Below are 23,748 nucleotides of genomic sequence, written 5' to 3' on the forward strand. Positions count from 1 at the left end.
AGGCAGCTTCTGAAGCTAATTAGTAAATGAGGTCAGGAACAGGGTTGTCTGGAAGGTGCTGGGTGGCATGCAGAAAGCACAAGCATGGATTTCAGACTTTTGGGGAACATGCACTTTGGGTGCAAAGACAGCTGGAAGTCAGGTTTTATTGCAAAAATATCCTCTCTGCTTATGAATTTACATGCTCAGCATGCTTATGCACATACACACATGCTTACAGTCAGCTCCTCCTCTTGCAGGCAGTAAATATACTTTTTAAGTCCCCTGCTCCCATCTTTAGCATGAAGATGTGCTGGGATGAACCCACTGTGAATGGGAGTGCCCTACCCCATTGCTGACGCCACTTTGGTGGAAGTGTAGTGTTTGTTACCGCAGGGTGACAGCTTTACTCCAAGGCTTTTGATTTTAAATATCTGTTTCCAAGCACCTTGCTTTATTGGAGAGCCTTTCTTTGTCAGACAGGCTGGGTGAAGAAGTGCATCTCAAAATTAATCTGCTTCATGGAAAACTTCCCTTTGCTTTTTTTTAATTGAGAGGATGGCAGAATGTACCAGCACTTGGCTTTCACTGGTATCTCTGAATCATGTTCCAGTTCCTAGTATTTCACACTTTGTAATCTTCTTGACTGATTCTGATTTCATCTTTGAAGTCATTTACCGAGCTTGTTTATCAAAAAAGGCAATCAGACATGTTCCTTATATGATGCCCTGAGAACTGCCACATAGACCTGAATATTTCCTTTGATAGGCAGGCTCAGACACATAGGCATATCTCCATGGCTAAACAGGTTACCATGCATTAACTGAGCCCCAGTAAATCACTCTTTGCATAATCTTAACTCACAGCAAGTTCAAAGTAGGCATGTTAATGTAACCATAATGAAGGAATGTAACCTAGAGCATCCGCCACCAGCTGAGAACACGCACAAACTCAGTTACTGTAAATTGCCAAGCTACAATAATTCTGTCATAATTCTACCTCTCTAGGTTAATTTGGTGTGACTTTTGCATCTAAACTCCTGCCTTCATGGAGATTGCAGAAGCTGGTTCCCTGTTGTTCTGTACTTGTACTGTCATTTATGGCAAAACAGAGTGCAAAGTGGGTGTACAGTGCTACAAAAGCATAAATATTTTTCCAGATGTCTCTGCTTTTAGCCAGCCTACTCAGTAGATCTAGATTCAAACCTCACCAGTTTTGTTTTGGGTCAAACCCTTTAATTCTGTATCATTATCTGTACTATTCTCTCTAGGGAACTTGGCCCACGGCCCATAGGGAGGTAGAAGGAGTAGGTCAGCACTTTGATATCAATTCCATGCGTCACTGAATCATCTCATGCAATGGATTTAATCCAGGCCAGACATGGGCACATAAGTATGTTTTTAACCTACTAGCCAGAGCACACCACAGTATTTATGTCAGCTTCAGCCCAGGCATTGGTTGTCTCCCGCTGTGAGAGAAGACATTCTCATGCCATAACACTTCAACTGTCTCTAAAGGAACCACAGCAGCTGCTCTGCAATCTTGCTGGTTTATTCTAGCAAGCTAGAATTATTATGCTTGATCAGAGCCACTTTTATTTATGACTCAAGCTGTCCCAAAGGGAGGGAGGTATTCTGCAAGACAAGTACACACGTATTTGTTTCGACTAGCACTGACTGTCCATTTCTTCACACAGACAAGTTCTCAACTCATAACCTGTATCATTCCATCATATTTCCAGCTCCTGGATTTTCCTCTGTAGCCTTGTGCATTTTCCAGCTTATGGTTTGACAGAGCTCTGTGAAGTCACAAGATCAGCACAGAGATTTTCTTTGTTGCTGTTTTTGGAAGGAAGATTAGATTTCTTGCTGATGTCAATTTTTGGTGTTCTCGCTTTTTCCTGTGGTCTGGAAAGAAAATCAGCTTCATGGCCGATTGTTAAAGAAATATTAACAATGGTTATTATGAAATGTTTGATGGCGTTACAAACCCTCAAGTTATGACCTGATTTTCTCCCAGGTAAGGTTTGCAGCCCTTGATATCTGGTCTGCTTGCAACTGAAAGGGGTTTATGTAGTGGTTAAATCACAGATTAATACAGACAGGAAGCAGAGATATCTGTGAGGACACTTGTCTTCCCCACATGCAGTAGTCACTATTAAAAGCCCACAACAGCAGCCTCTGATTCTGTTCCACTGATGCTGAAGTCTATTCTGTTTATGAGCAGGAAGAAACAGTGCAGCATTTCATGTAGGACAGGACATCTGTGTGTGCCAGGTTCATAAAGGTGTTGCCTGCTGGCAAGAGCTCAGGCCCTGACCATGCCTGGATTAAGTCTTCTGCTGCTGACTGTTACAAGCAGTATGTTGTGCAGGAAGAAGGATCTGGACAATTTCTGGATCCTCTGGCTATACTGAGATCGCAGGCAGAGGTTTGTATGGTTCCGTGTCCTCTGCTCGCTCAGAGCCTGGGACCTGTTTATTGCGAACAGAAGCAGGACTCGCTGTGCTCAGCAATCTGAAGATAATCCCTGTCCCAACTCTCTCTGCAGGACAGGCCCCAGGTGAAAAAGTGATGCAGCATCTGTCCCCAGCCTCTGGATGAGCTAGACACATGACACTGGCCCAAAAGGGGCTAAAGGAACCCTAGAAGTTAAAGCAAGGAAGATGCTGCTGAAACAGAGTGTGTGTGAAGTGATGCAGGGGGCAGAAGGCTTGTGATGTGAGCACAGGGCTTGCTGGAGCAGGAAATCAGCATGTTGCTGAAATGTTATGGTTTTACAGCTACCTCTCAGCACTGATTCTGGGTTAGGCAGGAGACGTGCAGACCCCTGCCCTCTTGGGCTTCTCACAGTTAGAGCTGATGAATCTCTGGTGTCTGAGACAGGGTGATAGGCCTGAGAGGCTGATTTACCTCGTCTGTGCCATGTTAAGGAGACTCTCCAGTGAAGTGATAGCAGCTGAATTCCACAGTCACCCTATAGAGGCTATTTTAATCAGCTTTCTGTGTGTTTGCAGCTTCTATTTTGCTTTACTTTGACAAAACTTGCTACAAGTGTACAAGTTGTATTCCTGTTACATCTTACAAACTCCCCTAGCTATGTGTTAGTATCTCTGTAATGGCTTGGTTATAAACAGGAGCGATGGTTTCTAATGTAGAGCAAGCACAAAACCTCTGTGCTCTTTGCTTGCTTTCCTTCAGTAAGTCTGGCAAAATATCCTGCAGCTGAGATTTAAGTGATGTAATCTTTACAGTCTCATCAAAGCTATGGATACAGTTGATTGCATGCAGCAGGGAAGCAGTGCTAAGCTTGGTTAAATGTGCTCACTTGTTTTCATTATCCCACTTTTTTTTATGGGCCCAGCATGGCAGCTTGGGAATACAGAACATTTTTCCTCCTTCAAAGGACCTGCGATTTGCTTTGTTTCTTAAGTCATCTCTTTGAATGCATTTCTAGGTCTGCTAATTATTCATTATACCCTAATATATTTAGTCCACCATTTTCATTCTTTCTTTGGTGAAGAAAGTTGTTATTTATGATTCAGAAGCTATTTATGAAGCAGACAGTCTGGTATTGTCAAAAAACAGGAGTGGGGGGAGCAGTTTTAACTATTAAAAGAAGCTTTGATTAAAAAGTGTGAGTTAAATTAACAAGTGCAACCAGTTTTCTCTTTTTTTTTTTTTTTTTTTTTCCCCCTAGATCTGCAGAAGAAAGCATAATCCATTAATCTGTCAGACCTAACCTGAAACTACAGGACTTGTTCAAATGCCCCAGGACATGGACAGGTCAGTTCTGTTTTATTTCTTTTGGATGGTGTGAACAGTGCTTGCTGGCAGTGGTTGCTGCAGCTGTTTTGTAGTCCATAGGCTCAGAAATGCAATTTTGCTGTAAGGGAGAACCTCATAGGAGCTGGCCTTTTATCCTGACAGGGTGTGGCTAGACACCCTAAAACCAAGATGGTGTGTGTCCTGTTGTTTCAGCTTGGAATTGTGTTGTGTTATGGTTGCTTGAGGATCTAATTTTCCATCAGCCATTGCGTTGGATCATACAGCAAGGAGAATTAAGCATCAGTTGAATTTAGCAGCTTTGGAGATTCTGGTTACTGTATAAGCTGAAGGTGTCAGGGCAGGGATAATCTTTCTGTTCTGTGTTGGTTCAAAACTGAGCAGACCTTTGGTTCATGCCAAGGATCCAAAATGTCCTTAAACAGGTATGTCAGCTTTTTAGTTCTTACAGATACATAGTTTTATATCCTAGCAGGAGAATTTTTTTTTCTTTTTTGTATAAAGAAAATAATCTTGGAGAGAACTATTCATGAACCCCAATTGTGTAGGAGCCTGAGCTGGGGTTTTACTGTGGTGCTCACTAAGCCTGGCTGAGGTCCACATGCATCTGTTGGATTAGTTCTTACATGAATACCAAACATTTCAGCATGTAGCTTGATGAAGCAGTGCAACAGTAAGAGCAACATAAAAGTAAATATTCCTAAAGGAAATAATAAAGTTCTCTAGCATGAAAGTCAAGCGAAAGAGAAGGGGGAAAAAAAACTCTCCACATGACTAGTTACTTGACCTTTGCATAAACTACTACAAAGGGCTCAGTTGCAGCGTGTCTTCTGTACTGCCAGCCCTATGCAGTGTCTTCACCAAAACCTTGTATGCAAGCCCAAGCAATAGATGTGGACAGCTGAAATACTCCCACTGATATAAATTCTTATGCTAGGTGTGCTTAACCAAGCGAAGTCCATAATTACGGGTTTTGAGCGTATTAACTCCTGTATAAAACACAGTGGTAAAATACTGTACTTATTATACAAATTGTCTGCAGTGCTATAGTGGTCTGACAGCATCTATTTGTTTCTTCGTGCACGGAGATTGCGAGTTTCACAATTGTCTATTGTTGCCAACCAAACTCATACGTATTGGTGCTTATATTTGACTCGTATATAGTTGATTCCCTCCACTTTAACAGCTCAGGTAGACAGTGTCCCAGTGAGAGCAGTGGCTTTATATCCCCATCTTGAACCTGTACTGCTATGCACCAGATGTGAATGAGTAGTGCCAAAAAGTAAATACAGGCAGCTGTGTGATGCCAGAAGTACCAGCATGACTGCTCTTGTCTAGGTACTTATCTGTTTTCATCCCTTCCTCCTCCAAATCCTCCCCAGTCTGCTTCTGTCTAGAAGAGAAGAGAGATGGAGAAATTTAGGAACGTTTTCTTTTCTGTCTGTGTCTTTCTGCATCCTTTTTTCCCATGTCTGATTCTCCAAGCTTCAGTCTAGACAAAAGCTAGAATTCTTAAGGATGAACTGACATAAGAGAGAAAAATAAAAATGCAACTAATCTGAAAAGCAAGTCAGAAAAGAAAGTCATCTTTTCCTGTTACATGTTTGCATGATGTATAGCGTAAGTGTAAGTCCCTGGAGTCTGACCCCTTACAGCTGAGTTCCTGCTCCTGGTATAAAGAACAAAATAAGCATATAACATCAGGGTAGCTTGTGCAAGTCTCTATTTAATTACAGTGCTGCATGAAGACATTTGTTGGTGTCACATGTACTTGTGATGGGTATTACACATTCTTGACTCTTCAGGGAGTCATGTTTTCACTGGAGATTTTCACCACAGAGGTAGTGGCTTTTTTTTTTTTTTTCCTGTTTTCCTTTTCATTTCAGCAGGATTTAATAAGCTAGTTAGACCTACTGTAATTAGTTTACTCTTCAATCAGGAAGATAAACAGTATCATGACTGTAGTGGGAGCAAGCAGGCAAGCGCCAAATACAGTGCAGGCAGAATTCACTAGCTTCTTAATTAAAACCTGTTCAGGGGTGCAGAGAGCCACACGGGCTTCAGGAAGCTGTGAATCTCAGGGAAGAAAAGCAGGAACAGGAAGACTCAATAAGCAGAACTAAAGCTTCAATTACAAATAATGAATCACAAAATAGGGATTATAGCAAGGGTCTTAAGTTCTTCTTCAGGAACGAAGAAACGAAATCTTCTCACTAACGTGATTTAAAAAACATATCGGTACCCTTACCATCATCAGCATGTCCCTCCATCTGAAGTCCTTGGGAAAACAGTGTTTTTTTCCAGAGGGGAAGTAACAGTGAGGACTGTGTTTGCCAGACGCAGATCTGTGGGAAAGAAGCCTCAGAGTCCTGCATGATGTGACTGACTGCAGCAAACACTTTCCATCACAACTATGGGCTGGTTGTCGTTGCACCAGGTGCTGTACAAACAGATTGCAAAGACTGTCCTTGCTCTTGGCATTAGTTTATTCTTTGTAAAGCCAGAGGATGATATATTTCGGTCCTCTTTCAAAAAGAGTTGTGAAGGCTTGATTCGTGGGTGGAAGGTGCTTTATCTTGTTGTCTTTAAGTGTAGACGTATTATGGGAAAGGAAAACCTGCTGCAGAAGAGATGAACAGACATGGCATTACTGCCTTTCCAAGGGCAGTTGGTATCTTCCACAAGATACCTTTGAGCCCGGAATGTTAGGAATGAGTGGCTTAAAATGTCATTGGGATGAATGATAGGCTGCAGGCAACTTCTCCCAACAAATAATTAATCTCTAGGAAATGACACTGGGCTTTTTTTGGTCCATGTTAGCAAACATATCATGGACATAGGCCCTTTTTCAGCAGCTTTTTCCTCCATGACGTTTTGGAAGAGTCTTTCATCAGTGAGTCCAGTAGTTCGGGTGAATTGAGTTATAAACCTCTGCATCTAGATTCATAAAGAAAATGTTCGAACAAGTTCCACAGTATGGAAGATGAAGATTTTGTCCTGGGTTAACACTGAACACAAAATAAAATTATGGGACAAAGTTAAGACACTGTTTAAATTCCACTTATTTTGAGGGCTCACACCGGGTTTATTACAGGGCAAATACCACCTATGGCAACTTCCAAATGCTTTAAAGCTTTTTTTCCTATACGCATATTATTTTCTATTTTGATTAAGCTTCCCACCTGCTAGCTTAAAGTCCAATGGCACCTTTCTGCTTTGCCATTGTGAATATGTTAGAAAATAGAGCAGTAGCTCGTTACTATTTTTCCACTAAAAAACCTACCAGCTTTACATTATTCTTTGAATCTTTTAAGTAATACCAGTCTGAGTTGATTCCTATCACTGAGCAAACTTGCTTGGTTAAAATTTGGGAGGAAAAGAAAAAGGACAGATAGCTTGCGCCTGAGATCTCTTGGGGCAGTGTTTCCAATTTTGTAATTAAAAAGGGATTGGAAAGTTTCCTGTGCTTCTGTAAGAAGTGGGTTTTTTTCCTTGCCTATAATCCTATTAACATACAAAGTACAAAGCTTCCCTAGCTGTGCATTACAATGCTAAGATAGAAGAGTGCCTGGCCCCATCTTACATGTCCTTAATGTTTTGTTCTGATAGCATCATGTAACACCTGGTTCATGTATGTTAAAAAATGTTGCTCTGGTAAGCATGTACTCTCCTATTTAGTTAATATATAGGACCTATTTCTGCTGAGAGTATAACCTAAAATCCTTCACTAAACTGGGACACATTTAGGCATCTGTAGGATCATTCTTCATTTAAATTTGTAGCTGTGAACAGACCTTGAAGAGCCATGTTCAAATGCTGTAAAAGTCCATGGGCTAAATACTGGTAACATTGGTCATCAGCCTCTTCCAGGAATACAAGGTTTAGAATGGAAAGCTTTGGATCAAGGTGGGAGTTATGTTTCAATTTCAGAAAATGGCCAAAAGCATTATAGCTTTTAGCTATAGCTGCTTGACATAATCTCTTTTTAATATACATCTGGAACACATTTTACCAGCACAATCCATCCCATAGGAAAAGGCTTTGTTAGCAATATAGGAAAACCAGGGAATAAAAGAGCCCCCATTCGCAGCAGTCTTCATCTATTCGGAAGCAGAAACTATGTGAATATTCCACAAACTGCATAGAGAGAAAAGGGATTATATTGCTCTCCAGACTGTGTTTTAATACCTTTAGAAAACAGCAGGTAGCTAGAACTTGGGAACCTTCCTCTGCATATGGCTTTTGTAATCACCTAGTTCTCCAGATCCAACACTAATTTTTAGCCAGGCCTATTTGTATGTCATTTTATTCATCTGACTATATTTTATTTACAGAGATATTACAAAATATATTGCGAACTGAGTACAATTAGTAACTACAGTGTGGATTTGGTAATGCCAGAGTCAGTGTGGTGAAATTCGGCTGTTAGGGGTTTTCATTTGTTTTAATCGATGAAAGATAGATATCAGAGAGTAAGGGATGCTGGAAACATCCAGACCTTTGCAGAGTCTAACTTAGACACAGGACCAGGTCCAGCTAGGGACTATCTTGGGCTTTTATTCTGGCTTTTTCCAAAACACACAGTTAAATATTGTGTACTGTTAATTTAAATTAATTTAGGCACGATGTTATTCCATACACTCTCTATTGAGAGACATAGGTAAATCATATCTGAAGTGGTCCTTGGCTTCATGGGACCCCAAAGTTAGGTAAGAAGAACTGGACCTAACTTAGCTGACTTGCTCAAGTTCACATCTGAGGCAGACATGGCTGCAGATGCCACACCTGGCACACTCTCTTCCTGTTTCTACATTCACCACACTAACACTCCTCACCTAGTTTTGTATCTTCTTTTATGAGAGTGGAGATGAGATGCTGGTGGGCAGAAATTGCAGCTGGGCTGGCTGATGATAGATGATAGTTGGTGTCCTGCTTGATCTGAATCTATACCATGCAATACAAGGTATCACTTCTTTAGTTTCGCTCCATCTGTTTTTTGGCTTAGGCTTCTGTTCAATTCATCCTATTTATTCATATTTACACTTATGTAGTGGTCCCACACGATACCTATCTTCCCTTTCTTCCTTCTGCCTGTTGCTCGTAGGCCCACATTGTTGCAGGGATTGGATCTGTAGGTGGCAGAACCTTCTTAGCCCACTTGGAGATGTCTTAAAGATTTTTCTCAAGGCTTCAGAAGTTTAATACTGGGTAAGTCAGCTCAAGGTGAAGGCAAAGCTATTGCACAGATTGTCCGCAAGCTCTGTCTGGCTCCTATTGCAAAGCAGAAATGATGGTCTTGTCTTTGGTGAGAATTTTATCAATGACATGACACGCAAGCCAGTAGCAGCAGTGACTTACTGCTACCAACGCACGGCTCTGCGCCTGTCTGTGTTTAATGCACTCAAGGTTAGATGGCCACAGGCAAGAATCAAGTGAGTGTGTCTTGATTTTTGCTTCCACTTCAAACACAGTGTGAGGGTACCTCTGAAAAGTGCCCTTGGGATTGGCGTTCCAGAGTCCAAAGGTCACCTTGAGGAATGACAGAACCTCCCACAGGAAGGTCCTCATTGCATCTGCACCAGGAGGTGCATGGGCACGGCACTGTTGTAACACTGCAGGCCTCATGCCCAACACAAGAGCTCGAGACCTCTCCACGGCTGCCCATTTGTGTGCATGAATGGCGTTGGGTTTATTTTTTCTCATCCTGGAAAATGTGGTTACTGTTTTTACTTTTAACAATGGAGGATCTTCAGGAAAGCCTTGCGAAATTCAATGTTGAAGGTGGTGTAAATAATTGGGTTGACAGCACTGTTGACATATCCAAGCCACGTAAAGACGCTGTACATTGCTGGGGGGATGTTGCAATCGCAGTGCATGTTCAGGATGTGAGTGATGAAGAATGGGAGCCAGCAGATGATGAAAACACCTGGGGAGAAAGGAAAGAGACAGATTTTGATTTCTGAAAGCTGGACAAATTTAGAGACTATGAGAACAGTAAGGTTCTTTGGGGTATGAAGGGAAAATGTTTCTCTGAGGAATAAGCCTTCTGTTTGTCTGTTAACTATCATAGTCTATATTCTGAGTACCAGAGAACTTCTTTGCTGGTGTGATTAGACCAGTTACATCAAAATATCTGGCCTTCAGAGGTACCAGTTTCTTGCTGAGAAACTATGCTGCCTTTTGTGTTCTAGAAAGCCCATGAGTTCTCTCGTCCCTGCACCCAGCTGTCTTGTGGCAGTCCAAACACCCCAAAGGTGGACTTTTGAGCCTTTTGTATAGCACTATGACCTGTTTCTAGCTGGAAAGGAGGAAGCCTTCCTATTGGCAGCCTCTTGCCTACATGTCCTCTAATGTTTCAAGTGACGTTACTTCGGTGGAGGCCTGGAAAAAACAGTCTACACTGGACATGCAGACCGGCTACCCTAATCCTTGGTAGCTGTTGGTTTTCTGCAGAAATACAAGAGGAAGCCAACGTGCTCTCTCACCAAGTACAATGGCTAGCATCTTAGTGGCTCTCTTTTCCTTCTGTTGTGACAATTTCCTCCTGCTCAGAGCCTTGAGAAAGTTTCTCGTCTTGCCATTGGGCAGAGACTGGGTCTCAAAGACCTTGGCTGTATGGGGTGTTTCTTTGGCATGTCCATTCTTCTCTAGTTTCCCAGGGCTGTCCAAGGCTGCCTGCAGAGTTGAGTTTGTGCCCCGATTAGAAGCCACTGGCACAACCAACTGATGGTTACTTGGTGCTGCAGGTTTGATGGTGGTTTTCTCAGGGGGACTGGTACTGGACACCATTTCCATCTCTTCTATGTGACTCTCCACCTCCTGGACAAGAATCAAACGTCCACAACATAAAGACACATAAATATACAGAGAGAAGCAATAAACACTCCTTACAGAATGAAGCTGGATGATGCTGAAGAGCAATCAATCCCTCTTCTCCCTGTGTTTTTGGTAAATGCTTGGAGAAAGGGCTGTAAAGTGTTTACAGAGAAGAATATGTTTGGGTACAACTGCAGTGAATGACTCTCCTTTATTGCACAAAGAGGTTAAGAAATAGGAGAGACACTGTTTCCACTCCCCATGGATTTTATTTAGGTCTTCAGAATATAAACAAAAACGAAATCAACAAGCAAAACCCAACCAAGCCAATGCAGTCCGAGACTTAAAATAAATAACAGAGGAGAAGAAAATCAAAGACACAAAATGTTAAAATGTCATGGCTTTTATAGCTGATCTTTAGGTGAGCTTAGTCTGGCTTTTTGAGTTCTATGATCTTAAACCCCCTGCTTCACTCTAAGGAACGGGAAGAATATTTAAATTTTGAGAATGAATGGTAACCTTTGTTCTTAGTTTATTTTTCTCCCACCTTACAGAAATTCATTTTGTGTCCTGAGAGGAGAAAAGGGGGAAGCTAAATGCTCTGAAAAGCTACCACTTCTCTTTAACACTCACCACTTTGCGCTTATTAACTTGGAAATTCCCATTGGACTTCACAATAACTGTGCAGAGCTTGACGTCTTCTGGATGAGTGCATTTGTCCTAAGGGGCAAGCACCAGCTCAGAGGTTACACAAGCAGAGAGTAATTGGGAAGGGGAGCTGGTAAGGGAGGCAGGTGGAAATACAAACACAGGGCACGAAGCAGAAAATAGTCAGTGTGGCCAAGGTGCTAAGACTGGTGCAAAACTGCTCTGAAGAAGCAGTAATGGAGGCAGCTACCCCTCGTGATTCTCACCAGAGGAAACAAACCACAGAGATCTGTTTACGTTTTGGTCTATTCCTTTCTCACTCCCTCTTTTGCTTGACATGGTACTGACCTCTGAGGCAATGCAGTTTGAAGGTAGTGCCTCTGGGAATATACATTCCTCCCTGGCATGTTCTGCGAGAGCAGTGTTTTGACAAGCAGTCTCACACTTAACATGCTCAGCTGGACTCCACTTCTATACATATCTCCTGCTCTGAGAGGCTGTTTGCACCGTAGAGAGATCATTACCAGTGATGTAGATCGCACCCCAGCCACGCAAACAATTTCCATTTAAGTTCTTCGTCACAAGTGCAAGACTGACTTAGAAAATAGTATAGCCTGTAGTCTCAGGTACCCCAACCCAAATTCAGCAGAACCAAAGGAAATGCAGCCTGGTTAATGAAGCAGCTCCTCATGCAGATCTGCTGCTGAAACATCCCCTGGGCTCCAGAGAGGCCAGTGAAGCACCAGCCAGTGACCTGACAATCCAGAGTGTGCAACTGGGACTCCCAAATGGCACAGGACACAGCATTCACCTTTGTGATCCAGTATGTCGTCTAGTCCAGCCAGTGTCATTTGAAAAAAGGAGGAAGTGCTTTGGGGAATGAAGTAGAGCAGGAAGGGGAACGGACAGAGTCTGCTGAGAGCAAGGCAGAGGTCTAGTTACCTTCAGTGGGGCTTGTGTGTCTGAGTCCAGGCCACGGCTGCTGAGCTTGGTGGTGACACGCTTCCTGCGCTTCTGGAGGACTATGTAGATCTGCACATACACCAGCAGGGTGACAATGAAGGGAACGTAGAAGGAGACGATAGAGGAATACACGACAAAGGTAGGGTTGGCAATGATGCATTCATTCTCATCTGGAAGACAAAAAGTTTCAGGCTTGTTGTCCCTGCTGCTAGGAGCTAGCACCGTCTTTGCCCTCTTCTCTCCCTCTTTAAGAAGGCACATTGATACCAAGAGAGTAAGGGGTTCAGATTCTAAAGAACACTACCATGTCAGATGGAAGTGGTACCAGAAGAGCAAACTCCCCTTGGGAGTCAAATACAACCCAAAATCCCTGACTATTGCTTGCATTATAATTATAAGCCTACCTGTCCCATGCTGTATACAATCCAGTCTTCCTATGAAACTGATGGCTGAACGGCCAGTTCTTTTCTTTCCTGTCTTGGTGAAGCTATTTGTCCCACAAATTTCCTTTTCACATGTTTTAATATAAGAGGCATTTTTGATTTTGTAGCGGACAAATGTTAATGTAACTTCAGAGTGTGTTGTGTAAACATCTATGTAACCTCTGAAACACTGGTCTGGAACAGCAAAAAGATGAAACAGATACAGAAGCAGCTGACAAACAGCTGGAATGACATGGGGAGAGGACACCTGAAACAGGGATGGATGCATCCTGATACACCTAAAACCTCATGTTTATTCCTGACTTGTAAGAGACAACTACCTGGGGACTCAGTAAAGCCTGGAAGATGCCAATAGCCAGCTGCAGGTGCCATAACACTTACCTGTGTTGTTGAGGCCAAAGAGGAGCGGACAGGAGATGGCAAATGAAAGCACCCAAACCACAGCAATCATGGCTGTGACCCTGCGCTTCGAGCTGTAGCGGGTGTTATACAGCATTGGCATTGCTACTGCTGTGTACCTGCAATGTGAAGAGACAAACCCAGTCCATTGTTATTCTGCCAGTGCTGACAAACTTCATGGGAAATGACATCTCGTTGCTGTGTTTGAAAGCCTGGACCAGTAAGAGAATAGAGGGCAAGTCATATTTCACACATCTCCAAGATGTCTGCATTCCCTGTTTTGGAAGGCATGAGGCTGGGGTCAGCTTAGCATAGCATTTTATTTCCACTCTCTCTGAGCTACTGCCTTCCCACTGGTGTTTGAAAGGACAGAAGCACTGAATTAATGGGGACGTATACACACAATTTTATTTTCTCTCTTGAGACTAGAGTTTCTATATCTGCTTCTGATGGAATCCCTGCTCAGACCTCATATAGGTCCTCTAAACTACTCTTCAGGAGACATCAACTACACTAGCTTTTGTCATTTTCAAGTCTCTGAGTCACAGGTAAAATTAGAATATATAAAGATGGCCGTGACTTGTTACTGTGGATCTGACACAACTTGCTGCTGTGCAGCTCTCACCTGTCTATGCTGATGGCACAGAGGTTGAGGATACTGGCAGTACACATCATAACATCAAGGGTTACAAAGATATCACAGTGGATCCGACTAAACCTCCACTCACCAACGACCTGCAAAAAGAAAATACAGGGTCAGTAAAAGAATTCACGAAGTCTATGCTATTAAGAAGGTCTAAAGGGAGAATTTTACACAAAGCTATATATGCTTGCGGGTAACTGGAGTTCCACTGGTTCAAGAGGGATCAAAATCCTGTCTACAGAAGTTGCAGCTGGAATCGGGTCACATGCAATCAATCACATGCTGCTTCAAGTAGGATTGTTTGCCATCAAGTGCCTTCAAGGACTTTGTCCTGTCTAGTCTAAAGGCCTCAAATGATGGCATGGCCACAAAGGAAGTACTTTGCTCCATCCAAACCATTCTTTTGAGTGTTCTCCTAACGGCTGGTGTGATTTTGTCTTTTCTAATTCCATCCTGTTACTCTATTGTGTTGGGCAGCCTGAACAGCAGACTCTAACCTGGGCTTGTATTCCAATGATATATGGGAGTGCAAGTCTCCTTAAAGACAGAGTGAACTATGGAGTAGCTTAAACAGGCCTCTGAAGCACTATATGAAGAAGGAAATACAATTACAGGCGCTCAGGACATAAAATTAATGAGCTTGCAGGTTTTTGTTAGACACTTTTTTGCAATTATACCTAGCAAAGACCAGGAGATTTCCATCATTTCCTAGTGTAAAAACATCAGGGTAGATTTTTTTTTTTTGTGTCAACAAGATTAATGTAGTTCAGAGAGACACACTACATGTTGTGATAAAGACAAAGAACTACTGATAACGCTTCCCGTTACCAATAGCCTTTTTCTCTTCACTTATCTTGCTATTGAAACTGAACTTTGCCAATTAAGTTTAATAGCAATTATTAGGACTGCTGTATTTGACATGTGATGAAAAAAAAGTATATTTCCCTCTAATAAAAATAGAGTCCTATTGCATTTGAAAATAGATTGAATAAGATAGCTATTCTTCAGTTATTTCTGCTCTGATATACATAACCATAGGCAGCATAAAGAAGGAAGAATGACTGCATTGAAGCCTGAGTGACAGATGAATACTCAGTGATTAAAAAAGCAGTTAAGAGACAGTTACATCAGTAACTTTGATGAGAATTTGCCCAAAGGCAAAGGTTTCCAGCCAGATATAAGCTTCTGCAAAACCAGTTTCCTGCATGCATAATTTTGAGTTTATGGGAGATGCTGTAAACTGCAGCAGTTCTTTCTCTTACTGCTTCCATTTACATAGGAGAAACCTCAGAAGTTTGGAGGAAGAAGATTTGTTTGCATTGAGGCTGCTTTTTAAAAGGATTTCCTTTTGACATTTGTTTTTGTCCAAGCTTGTGATGCAAAGGCATTAATAAAATGAAGATATTTACAGAACAAAGGGTCTGGCAAGTTTTGATTTCAGACTGTAGACCCAGAGAGGGACTACAGTGTGCCTAACCCGCGTCAGTCCAATGGCTCTTTCTCTATCAGCAAGTATTTGTCATGGGTTTTGTTGCTTCAAGCTAGCAGTAGGTTTAGCAGAGTGTGGGTAAGAGCAGAAAGGGCAAACATGCATTAAAAAAAGGGAATAAATAAAAAAGTCTTGCTGAGATGTAAAGGCCTGATTGTCCTACTTGCCAGATTCGGGAAACTGAGGTTCCTGGCCCACTCCATATACGCATGAGCCCAGAAAGGGAAAGCATCTTATACCATTTGCTCTTTATTCTTCCACATTAAAGTAAGTGTCTGAGAGACTCTTACAGCTGGGCCTAAGAGAGCAAGAGTTTGTCACAGCATAAGCCTCTGCTTAAAATGGCTTGTCACAAAAGAGGAATATAATAGAAGAGCTTCATTAGTTCCAGAGGAATTGACTACAATCACACCAGCCTGTGGTCATATAAAAAAGCCGTAGCAGGTGCATGATGCTTTACATTTTTAAAGTGCCATGAAAACGATAATTAACTAGAGTGATAATTAGTATTGTGGTTTCTTGACAGCCTACATCATGTCAGTGGGTTTGTTTTGCTTTGCATTAGTACTTAATAGGCTGATTGATTATGGCTTCTTCCCCTGTTCTCCTGTTTTATCATTTTCTTTCATAAATCGGTGCCTGAAAATTAACTGCAAGCTCAGTATAGTTTCAGTCTTATGCTTTCTCTCCACTGTTTATTCTCTCTTGGTTGTGATTGCCACCAGCATGCCAGCTCTTAGCTGGCTGAAGCACACGGGCATCCCAGCAAAGCGAGCCAAGTATGTATCTTCTCTTATTCTTTCCTCTAGAGGTGCATTTCATTCTTTAATGCTATTTACTGTTGCAAGAGTAATTTGCCATCAAGTAAACAGGTGGCAGTCTTGGGAGTATTTGGCTTTCACAGACGACAGTGCCACTCAAATATGGCTCTGCATGCAGCAGCATAGAGCTCTCTTGTACCAAACTGATGTGTTAATGGCTGCAATGTGGAAAGTAGCTCACTTGCGATTCTGTTTCTCTCAGACATTGTGACATAAAAGCTTTGGATTTACATCCTACTTCTACAATTGTCTGCTCTTCTTACTACTGCAGTCCTTCAGAAATAGGGGTTTGATTACTATTGATGTAGCTGATTAGTGTGACTCCCATGATGTTGTTGCAGACTCATTCTTATGTTTGGGGATGAACAGTTTGTCTATGTTGTTTTGCTGTTGACCCCTCTATTTAAAGGCCAGATTTTCAATGCAATTGGATTGTAATTAGGCCCTCTGAACACCAGCATATTTTCAAGTCAGCTTGCCATCTGCTATCATATCTATTTCCTGGAAAAATCTGACCAACTGTTAGGAAATGAAAAACACTTTTGTTTTGGGAAATTCAGGACTTCTTGAAATAGCTGATGTTCAGGCTGCTGAACTTCCCCCTCTCTACCCATTCAGCAGAAACATTCAGTACTGAAAATAAAACTGGGTCACCTACCTCCAGATAGACCACCCAAGGCATGACCAGAGTTGCTACCAAGAGATCTGCCACTGCCAGACTCACGATCAGGTAATTAGTGGTAGTCTGAAGAGATTTTTCCCTGGACACAGCCATGCACACCAGCACATTGCCAAAAACGATGACAAAGATAAGGAGGGTGAGCAGCATGGCATAGTAGTTATACTGAGGCTTCTGGTCTACAATGGACTCGTTGAGTGGCTTGCTCCAGTTCCTGTCACCGAAGTCACTGTTGTACCAAGAGAGGTTTAGGGGATCCATGGAGGTAAAAGTGCCAAGTTCCAGCTCCACCCTGACACAAAGATATTGAAAAGACAGTCAAAGGCCAAGATATAAAATACGAACAAAACCATTGCATGTGTGCTACCTCACCTGTGCCTGTTTCTCCTACCCTGAATTCCTGTGAGCGAATGGTTTGCTAGACTGCAAGTGCAATGAAGACCCAGGTGGGAGGCTGGGGATATTAGTTGCTCTGTGTTACAGCCAATTCAGGCAAAGTGCCTGGCATTTTTGTCTTAGCTCCCTGACATTCCTAACCACTAACTGCTCCATGGTAGGTGTGCACAGTTCAGGGCATATGTGTCATGACCCACTTTGTGTATTTTTCATGTGCTTCATGGGGCTTTAGGCTGTGTGGTTTGCATGTAGGTTTTTTGTTTTTTCCCTTTGCTTTTCCTTTATTTTTTTCCTCCAGCAGGGAAATACATAAATAAAAATACCTATGAACAGAATTGTGATGATAATGAAACTTGACAGTATCAGTTTTGAAGTCAGGGCTGGACTGTGCTTGCCTTCTGCCATTCCCCTAGTGAGGTTGTAGTGCAAAGGGGAAAATGGTGGGGATGTATCTACGTGCCATCCCACGACCCAGACTCTGCAGCTCCTGGTACTGGGAAGACAGGTCTCCTTGGAAATCTGTGGCATCATGGCAAATCATCATTTATTCGCTGGCCAATGGCCACGTACTCTGCACTCTGACAAAGGTGGTATATCAAGTTTTGTTTCAGAGCTCCCTAGAACCTAGTTCAGGTTTTGTGTTTGTTTTATCCAGGCATAGAAAAGACAACTGTGTTTCTTTTGGAGTTTTTCTGTCTTCCAGGACTGCCTCTGTGCTTTGCTTCCTTAGATGAGCCATTTTTGGCACACAGTTAGGGGGCTGTCACCTGGAGGCCTTCCTTTGGTTTCTATTGCTAAGGGAGAGGAGCACTGAGCTGAATTTCACTGTATGAGCTAACAGGTTCCCTGAGTTGACCAGAAATGCTAGTGCCAGACGCTCCAAGGACAAGCAAGTGCAGCAGTGTTGTCATAATAGCATGGCTCTGGCATATGGCAGAGGCAGGCAAGTTTCAACATCAAGTCAGCTGTGCCATTGAGCAAGGTGAAATACAGCTCTGTCCCATTTGTCAAAGCAGAACTGCAGAGGGTCTCTGCAATGGCATTTATTCACACTGATCATTTCAGACCCTTGCCAGGTTTGCTTGAGTGTTTAAAAGCAAAGCACCAAGAGCTGGGCCTGAAGTAGTCACTACATCAAGAAATGGTGATGTGTCAGAGAAGATGATCAAAGAGTAAAGGCAAGAGCTGTTTAAAAGCAACTGGAGATTTCAGCTATTTTGGTTGGGGGTTTCTGGTCTGAGAGCTCTAGAAGGTACCTCATTCACTGCTCAGGACTTCCTAAAATCAAGTATTCCCTGTTTCTCAAACTGTATCTCCATGAAGTCCACTGTGATTTGAAAATCTGGCCATGTTTTCAGACAGGCCATTCAATTTTCTTAATAAAAGACAAGGTAAAATCAATTTATTAAACCATGTAAGTGATCAAAATAGCAAAACATTTGCAAATATCAAATTCACCTGGGAACAATGGTTTCTTTATGTTTCACTGAGCTTTTGTGTGCTTTTCTCATTCAAAGAACAATTTGTATAATAATCCTTGGAAATTTGTTGCATATGGGTCCTTAATAGCTGATAATTCAAAAAGTGTCTGTCTGACAGTGCTATCAGCGGCACTTGATAGCTCTACAAATGTCTTCTTAGAAACTGTCAAAGTGTCAGAAATTAATTAAATGTTAGCTTATGTGACTCAGAGTGAAGGGGGAAAATCAATGCTAAATGCAGCAGCAGTTTTTTCTTTTCTCCTGTTATCCTTTGATAATGCAAAACTCTCTGGAGAAGGCAGAAACATGCATAAAATGCAGGATGGGGGAAAAAAAAAGCAGGAACATGGAAAAGTGTCTTAGAAGTATAAAAGGAGTGGAATGATTTGATATGTGCAGGATCAGCCGCTTGATCCTATTCTGGCTCCTTCTGAGCTCTGACTGTGGTTCACAATTGTGTGTCTTGGAGAAAAGGCCAGAGGCAAGGCTGAGTTATGTACACAGTAATTCTAGCCCTGACTGTTTTACAGGCCATTGCAACTCAGTGGCAGAGTTGGAGGAACCATATAGAGCTTGTCTTTTGTGTCCATCTATTAAGCATTTATTTGGTGGTGGTTAGGGAGAATATAGAAGGCCCTGGATAAAGTGAGCACAAATTCTCTTCCATTTCCTTCTGCAGCTTCTGCAAGTCTGTGTTTTGTTTTTCTTTCAGTAGAACTGTTTTCATAGCTATATTTTTTTTTCCTGCATTTGATTGTCACAAGGACAGTTACAAGATTATGTTTGAACATTCTACAAATGAAAAGATTTGGTGTTTTGATTTTTTACAAAAGTTTTAATTGGGGGAAATAAGACACAAACCAAGTTTCAAATATTTTGCACAAAATAGGGAAACTAAAACACAGTGTAATTTGCGATAATGCAGTTAAAGGCTGTATCTGGTACGTACAGTACAAAATTACAATTACATGGAGAACTCTGTTAATGCCTAACTTAGGAGAGTTTGAGTTTTCAGTCCTAAAAATAATTTTAATTTCTCTAGACACAGTACTAGCATCATTTGGAAGTATTATGGTGGCCATTAGGGTGTCTTGTGAGTCTTTCAGTACTGCTTTAAAGTGCACTTTTTCTTTTACTGCTGACAGTTTCTCAGTAGAGAAGAAAGAAGCACTTTAAAAAGCTGACTAGAGAGAGAGTGCTTTTTATTGTGTTTGTCCAGGCACCTGCATTTTCATATGGAGGCAGAGGGACAGGATCATAAATGCAGAGAAAAGGTAGCAGAAATGGCACCTCACTATGCACTGTCCTTGTGGAACCTTGTTGAGTTTCACTATCCCTCTATGCTACCACCAGAGGCAAAACAGAGTCTCAGTTTTAGCTGAGACTTTGGATGCAGATGTGGGTAGAGTCCTGAAATGGAACAAATTCCATTGTGAATTAACTGCAGTAAAGCCACTTTAATTCCCATACAGAGTCCACACAGATTTTTAGTATGGCTAAGCTAATCCAGATATGGATTTACTGCGAGGTCAAGGGCAGGCCAGAGCAGCAAGGTTGCAGCCTTGTGTTTGATGCCAGCAGTGCAGCAATATGACTGCATTGCACAGAGCATCTCTACTGCTTTCCCCTTTTTTGGATCATGTTTACACCCAGGCCTGTGCTAATCCCCTTTACATTAACCTCCTTGAGTGCCCCCGTTCAAGCATGTCCTAACTGGGAAGCAGTTTGCCATCCACGGGAAAATAGCCTCTCTCAAGAATTTCCCATGCTTTCCAGATGTTTTTCAGCAACTGGAGGAAATCTGCTGTTTGGCTGCTGGAAAGGACAGGGAAAAGGGAGCCAGGATAGAGGCTATGAATGCAGAGCCAGAGTTGTTCTCTCTCTTTTGTAGTCAACTCCTTGTTCTTTTCAGAAAACAAACTGCAGATATGGTTGTTTGCAGTGCTGGTGTTTCTCCTTGGCTCCTCACAACTGATCGTGTAATTACTTTTGTGGTAAACAAGCATGACATCACTCTGGCAAATGTGTAATGTTTGTGTTGTGGTTTAACCCTAGCCAGGAACTAAGTACCACGCAGTCACTCACTCACACCCCCACTCTCTGGTGGGATGGGGAGAATAGGAAAAAGGTAAAACCCCTGGCTTGAGATAAGAACAGTTTAATAATCAAAATAAAGTAAAATGTAGTAATAATGATGATGGTAATGAAAAGGGAGATAGCAAAAAGAGAGAGAGGAGTAAGACCCAAGAAAAGCAAGTGATGCACAATACAATTGCTCAACACCCTCTGACTGATGCCCAGCAATTGGCCCCTGCCGGGTGACTCCCCCTAGTTTCTATACTGAGCATGACGTGCTGTGGTATGGAATACCCCTTTGGCTAGTTCAGGTCAGGTATCCTGTCGCTGCTGCCTCCTGGCTTCTTGTGCCCCTCCTCACCCGCAGATCATGAGAAACTGAAAAGTCCCTCATTAGGGTAAGCACTGCTTAACCACAGCTAAAACATTGTTGTGTTAACAGCGTTATTCTCATATAAAATTCAAAACACAGCACAGTACCAGCTACTAGGAAGAGAATCAACTATATCCCAGCTGAAACCAGGATAGTTCACAACTGGCAGCAACAAAATTGTTTGTCTTTCTGGCAAGATCTGAAAGATGAAATGTGTATTAAGCGGGGAAGCAGAGTTCGCTCTATCATACAGAGATAGATGTACCAGACTGTTCGCTGGGAAGCAGAGGGTAAAAGGCTCCAGCAGATACTCCTGTCTACAGCTTGCCTGTGTTTGGATAACATCCTGGGTCTGCCCTCTGATTTTCTTAGTTCTTTGCTAGGTCAGAGATGGCCTGAATCAGCGCAAATATCTTTTTTTCCTCTTAGAAATAGCAAAGGTAACACTCTTTTGTTTTTCCTGTGCTTGCAAACACCCTCAGGCATGAAATATTCACAGGACTGACCTGAGCTAGTGTCAGCATCTAGCAGAAGCTGTGATGCATGTCATTGCAGCAGCTGTTTTCTGTATGGTAAAGATTTGTGGCCTTTGGAGCTAATCTGGGTTTGGCTGCCAAAACATGCAGTCAGCCTTTGCTTCTTCATAAAACTGTGAATTTCCCTAAGGTTTTGCCCCATGCATAATGCATTTGAGATGAAGTTTGGTGTTCAGCCTGGAGCAGGCTGGTGAAGCTGGGAGCAGGAGCTGAGGGATGATGCCTGAGCAGTGGTTGAGTCGCACCTCCCCTGTGCAGTGTGGACTGCAGGCAGCTAGCAGCACTGATGTGATGTGGGGAGGTTTGCTGGTTCAGCATGCTTTCAGGGGGCAAGCTTTGCTATTGACTTCAGACACAGTCACACTGCTTGGCTTGGCACTCCTGACTGCCAGAATGCCTCAGTGACTAAACTCTATGTAGACCCAACAGGAAAACAACAGCAAAAGCCACCAGCAACAGTATCCTGACAGCAGATGTTTCCACAGCAGTCTCAGAACAGTCTCCTCCTTCCTTTCCCAAGGCATTTCTTGCATGCTGTTCTTGCCAGATCACCTATTTCCTTCTAATTGCTGCTACCCAGATGTACCCATCAGGTTACGGAAAGTCTTGCCTAGGACTGTGTGAGAAAGGTGTTTAGAGACAGATTTGCTCCAAAGGCATTTCTGTTTCACAGAAATCAATGTCCAAGGGAAATTTGCACAGTACAGTGACTCCCTGAATATTGTCATTTTCCTCTGAAATTCTGGAATCAATGGGCCACAGGAAAGCTGTCAAACTGACATCTTTTCTGTCCTGAAGATGCTTCTTGATGCTGTTTACTGGGCTCCACTGAGAATGCGGATGAGGCATTCTAATCAAGGGAAATAACATGTTCTTTTGGAGTAGGGACATGGTGGAAGAAAAGGAGAAGGGGAATGTGTGTTTGAGTAGCTGTTTTGTTTCCCTGCTCAGGAGGGTTGTACAAAGGAAAGCAGCTTCTGGAGTAGTTTCACTAGTTTTTGCCCAGAATCGGTAATCTATGCTGTGAATTCCTGGTCATGGTTCAATTGGAGACCAAGGAATGTGTATAACAGCTAAGCAGAGAGTAAGAACCTCTTCCCATCAGTTCTACACAGGGGACAGTTCACCAAAGACATTGAGAAGGTGGAGGATTTAGGAAAATCTCAATTCTGTCTTGACCTGAGAACAATGGTACCCACTGCCCCTGCTAATACTGGTGAAAAATCCTAGCCACCTTGGCATCTGACACTTTAGGATCAGCCAGTACACTGAACACAAGCATCAAAGTACTAGTGGCTTTAAATAGACCTGACTCCCCCAGGCACTGCGTAGTACACGCAAGTACAGCAGGGATTTGACAGTCAAGACTGATGAGGTCCTGGCAATAAATACATTTGGAGCAGTTTTTAGCACTGACTGTATCTCTTCAGCAGACAGGACTGGGCAAACTTAACTTCCATAGAATCATAGAACTTTCTATATTCCTTACATTTTCTTAGTGGTAGGCAAGTCTCTAGCAGTAAGTAGATTACACAAGCAGTAGGCTTAGCTACCTCTGTACCTTGAGACAAACATCCTGACAAGGCTGGGATTTGGGGTGGGGGCACCTGAATTCTGAATTCAGCACTGTACAACCTATGTGTCTATCTAATACTACAGTTCTTTGCATTGGCTCCTCTTTAAAGCCTCTTGAAAAGCTTTGTCCTCTCCTGCCTTTCTATATGGCTCCCTGTTCTTCAGATCCTTTGTTATTCAAAATACAAGTGCAAGCATTTTAACCACAGTTACTGCTCACTTCTGACTCAGAAACGTTGCTGTATTTCACTTGGTCTTGCATAATACCTAATTAGATCTTCCTACTAGAAAGTGTGCATATGTCCCCCTGGAGTGTGTTATAAAGCACCTAATCTAAGCACTTCCTCCTGTAATGCTCAGAAGTGCATACCCCTATTAGCATGGAGGTTTTGTATATAATACAATCCTGCCACACAGGCCTTTTAGTCACTGACTAACTATTCTTGCTGATGCCACAATATTTTCTATTCGCAGTGCTTCTCGATAATTGCATTGTTCAGAGCTCTGTGCGCTAATTCTGTAATGTGAATCACCACCTTCCTAACAACAGCACAGGGACAGAGGGTGAAGAGAACCACAGCAGCATAACCATCTTTCTCTGGAATGCAGAGAGAGTTTCCTTCTTGTGGGAGTGGGTGACAGGACA

At 42.5% G+C, this 23,748-nt stretch overlaps 1 protein-coding gene across 4 annotated transcripts; it reads right to left on the minus strand.

Moving 5' to 3' along the window:
• Positions 1-9,496: 9,496 nt before the first annotated feature.
• On the minus strand, positions 9,497-16,948 carry DRD2 (dopamine receptor D2). 4 transcript variants are annotated; one of them, XM_010014669.1, is made up of 7 exons: positions 16,645-16,948; positions 13,659-13,768; positions 13,016-13,152; positions 12,171-12,361; positions 11,214-11,300; positions 10,250-10,583; positions 9,497-9,690 (listed from the first exon to the last, which is right to left on the minus strand). In XM_010014669.1, the coding sequence occupies exons 1-7, from the start codon at positions 16,924-16,926 to the stop codon at positions 9,497-9,499; spliced, it is 1,335 nt and encodes a 444-aa protein (XP_010012971.1). In that variant the 5' UTR covers positions 16,927-16,948. The 4 variants fall into 4 exon arrangements, with proteins under 4 accessions (XP_010012971.1, XP_010012973.1, XP_010012970.1 ...); XM_010014671.1 differs by having other exon boundaries at positions 10,250-10,439; positions 16,645-16,926; XM_010014668.1 differs by having other exon boundaries at positions 10,250-10,572; positions 11,197-11,300; positions 16,645-16,926.
• Positions 16,949-23,748: the final 6,800 nt, after the last annotated feature.

The sequence above is a fragment of the Nestor notabilis genome, unplaced genomic scaffold (assembly GCF_000696875.1).
Source record: "Nestor notabilis isolate BGI_N333 unplaced genomic scaffold, ASM69687v1 scaffold8805, whole genome shotgun sequence".
Taxonomy (NCBI): Eukaryota; Metazoa; Chordata; class Aves; order Psittaciformes; family Psittacidae; genus Nestor; species Nestor notabilis.

Excerpts from the sequence above, each read along its gene's own strand:
- DRD2 (XM_010014668.1), bottom strand. The coding sequence starts at position 16,926 with ATGGATCCCCTAAACCTCTCTTGGTACAACAGTGACTTCGGTGACAGG. Across the intron at positions 13,769-16,644 it reads CTTGGGTGGTCTATCTGGAG|GTCGTTGGTGAGTGGAGGTT; the intron begins GTAGGTGACCCA and ends TTCTTTTTGCAG. Across the intron at positions 9,691-10,249 it reads GATGCTAGCCATTGTACTTG|GTGTTTTCATCATCTGCTGG; the intron begins GTGAGAGAGCAC and ends CTTTCTCCCCAG.